The 3410-nt window shown below is 44.5% G+C and overlaps 1 protein-coding gene across 3 annotated transcripts in view; it reads right to left on the bottom strand.

Annotated features, from left to right (window-relative positions):
* The window catches only part of LOC122552147, a 36836-nt gene that overhangs the window by 18671 nt on the left and 14755 nt on the right, over nucleotides 1-3410 (bottom strand). For 2 of the 3 annotated variants that reach the window (XM_043694649.1, XM_043694645.1), the window contains exon 1: nucleotides 1185-1270. The exons of the other annotated variant lie outside the window; for it this stretch is intronic. In XM_043694649.1, coding sequence (XP_043550584.1) covers nucleotides 1185-1231 — 47 coding nt within the window. In that variant the 5' untranslated portion in view covers nucleotides 1232-1270. Of the gene's footprint in view, nucleotides 1-1184; nucleotides 1271-3410 lie in introns of those variants that run through there. 3 annotated transcript variants of the gene reach the window in all.

The following is a 3410-nucleotide window of genomic DNA, read 5'->3' as shown; positions in this document are numbered from 1 at the left end:
AGAAGCAAAGAGGTGCTGCAGCAGCTGTACACCTGGAGTACTGTGTGCAGTTCTGGTCTCCAAATTTGAGAAAAGACATTCTGGCTATTGAGGGAGTGGAGCGTAGATTCACGAGGCAATTCCTGGAATGGCAGGACTACCTTACACTGAAAGACTGAAGCGACTGGGCTTGTATACCCTTGATTTTCGAAGACTGAGAGGGGATCTGATTGAGACGTATAAGATTATGGAAGGATTGGACACTCTGGCAGTAGGAAACATATTTCCACTGATGGGTGAGTGCCAAACCAGAGGACACAGCTTAAAAATACGGGGTAGACCATTTAGGACAGAGCTCAGGAGAAACCTCTTCACCCAGAGAGTGGAGGCTGTGTGGAATGCTCTGCCCGAGAGGCCAGTGGAGGCCCACTCTCTGGATTCATTGAAGATAGAGTTGGATAGAGCTCTCAAAGATAGTGGAATCAAGGGTTATGGAGATAAGGCGGAAACAGGATACTGATTAGGAATGATCAGCCATGATTATATTAAATGGCGGTGTAGGCTCGAAGGGCTGAATGGCCTACTCCTGAACCTATTGTCTATTTTCTATTGTCTATCTTTCACTTTCCTGCATTTTACTCGAATGTGTGCTTGAACGTGTTTTGTAAAATCCCTTAGCTCTGAATTCCATATCAATAGGCAATTGTTCTTGTTCTCTCAATATTCTGCCAAGATAAGAAAAATAAATGCAATATTTACAGAGCAAGTATTTGGGGAAATCCTGAGCTCCTCCATCAACGAAGATCGACTTTCTTCCTTCTGCCATTCCACATAAATCTACTTCTGCCAGTTTTGACAACTCAACAAAAAGAAGAATTAGTGAGTCTGCTACAGTTGTCCCATAATCTCTGACTATTTCATTATTTTCTTTTGAAGACTGTGCTCAGCGACCTTTTCACACTACGAAATAACGGCAGTCCATCAGTGAGGGTAACTTTAGATTTGCATAAAAATAACTGCACGTCATTTGTTTCACAATGGTCCGGAGTGTCTATTTATTTCCTTGTTTCTCAAAGCTCTTTCATTCTGCAGTTTCTAATTTGCATGAGTGTGTCCAATTAGTACTTTCTGGATAATGTTACAGCACACAAGCCCTGTTGCAAGTCAAAAAATCAATGACATCGATTGTTATTGAAACATTGTACCTGATCTTGACTGTGATAGGTCCCCAGCCATGGGTACCTGTATGCATCCCAGTTGTGCCTGTCTATTTGCCGGTCATATCAAACATTCCCGCTTCAGCATTTTAACAGGTATTGTACCCGAACTCTTCCACGGTTACATCGATGGCTGCATCGATACAGCGTCTTACACTCAGGCTGACCTGGAACAGAACATCGACTTCACCCACAACTTCCACACCGCTATGAAATTCACTTGATCATTCTCACAGCCCTCCTACAACTTCCTCGACCATCCCATTTCCATCTCCAGTGCCAGAATTCAAACGGACGTCTACTATAGATACCCATAACTACCTGAACTGCACCTCCACCCATCCCGTATTCTGCAATAACTCCATCCCAATCTCACAATTGCTCCAAGTCCGCTGCATCTGCTTGGATGCAGACACATCCCAATCGCAAGCATCCCAGGTGTCGACCTGTTTTGAATATCCATACAGCCCTCCACCGCACCACCTCCTTTCCCGTACCACCACTCTGCACACACTCCCTCCATCCACGATAAGAAAAGAGTGTCCTATGTCGTACTACCACCCCACCAGTCTCCGCCTGCAATGCATTATCCTCAAACACAACCACGAACCCAAACAAACCTCACAGTCAGGAACATCTTCCTGCCCCCACCCGTGTCAGGTTTCTGCAAGACCCGTTCCCTCCATCATTCCTTAGTTAACTGCACCTGCGTTAACGTGCCCTGCAACCAGGAAAATGCAAACAAATGCAAGTATGCCACCTACATCACCTCCCTCCAGGGCAACAAACATACCTTCCAGATGAGACTAAAAATGTTCTGCTTCTCTTCCAACTTAGGATAATGCATCAGAAGCTCACTATGAGGTCCTCTCGACATCGGGGAAACAGAGTCTAAACTTAGGGAACAGCACACCGAATTTCACAGGATGGTCCGCAGCGGACGACCGGACTTCCCAGTCGCTGCCCATTTCAATCCCCCAGCCTTTGACTTTCCAACATGCCCATCTTTGGCCTATTCTATGTCCAAAACAAACCGCAGCGTCAATTGGAGAATCAACAATTTATCTTAAGGTTAGGCACTCTACAGGTCGGAGGATTCAAAACTGAGTTTGACAATTCCAACTAACCTCACTCCCAATCTCCCGACTCCCCTCCCACCCCCTTCTCCTGACTGGCACTTCTCGCTGTCAACAACTGGATTCATTCATCCCATTAACTAAACAGGTCATACACTTTACCTTCCATTATGTATCCTCATTTCACCACTCTGACCCTGGCTACCCCTTCAGCTGCATCTACCCCATACCACACCCAATCCTGAACAATGGTGAACCCGAAATGTCGACTTCTCCACCTCCTGATGCTGCCTGGCTTGCTGTGTTCGTTCAGACTCCTGCCTGTCTAATTTGAATTCCAGCATCTGCAGTTCATTCGTCTCTTGATGTAATGACCAGACATTGGACCTGGAAATGAGGAGAGAGAAATTTAATGGAACACACTGCATCTCAGACTTTACAAGTAGGAGGAATGTCACTGAAATATACGTTCAGTCTCATGTCTTTGGCACTGATTTTAAATTTCTAGCAATTTCACATTCACATGACCGACCCACCAGAAAGCACAGAAAGTTTCACTCAGAATGGAGGTGTCTGTGACTCTTCAACAAGGATGCTATACTGTCAAATGCCTGAGGTCATCAGGTCAATGGAGAAGAATCCAAACTATTTTATTGCCATCAATTGCTGACTCCTTCATTCATCTGTCTCCATGGTAGTTCTGTCGAGATCAATGTCAGTGTTCCTGTTCTGTCTGCTAGATGTAATCAACTTCTACTTAGATGTCTAAGAGTTGATAAGTAAGGTTGCGGATGATGAAACCTTTTATGCGGTGGGAAATAATGAGGAGAATAACTAGAGATCACACTAGGACATAGAGATTTGTCATAAGGGCTGTATCATTAAAAATAAAATTCAAGCAAAATAAGTGTTACGTGTTGTATCTGGGCAGACAAACAAGGCAAGAGAATACATAATGAATGGTAGACCTCCAAAAAGCATGCCACCCATCCCAGACGTCCGCGGGCAGGCACTAAAGTGGGGACGTTGGCATATAGGGCAGTGGCAAATAATATGTTTAAAATTAGAAGGTGCAAAGATAGATTTGACACCAACGAAGTTTTCTTTTGAAAGAGAGATCAATAACGAAATGGTCAAA

This window comes from Chiloscyllium plagiosum, chromosome 8 (assembly GCF_004010195.1).
Source record: "Chiloscyllium plagiosum isolate BGI_BamShark_2017 chromosome 8, ASM401019v2, whole genome shotgun sequence".
Lineage (NCBI taxonomy): Eukaryota > Metazoa > Chordata > Chondrichthyes > Orectolobiformes > Hemiscylliidae > Chiloscyllium > Chiloscyllium plagiosum.
This window is presented reverse-complemented; position numbering and strand designations above follow the sequence as displayed.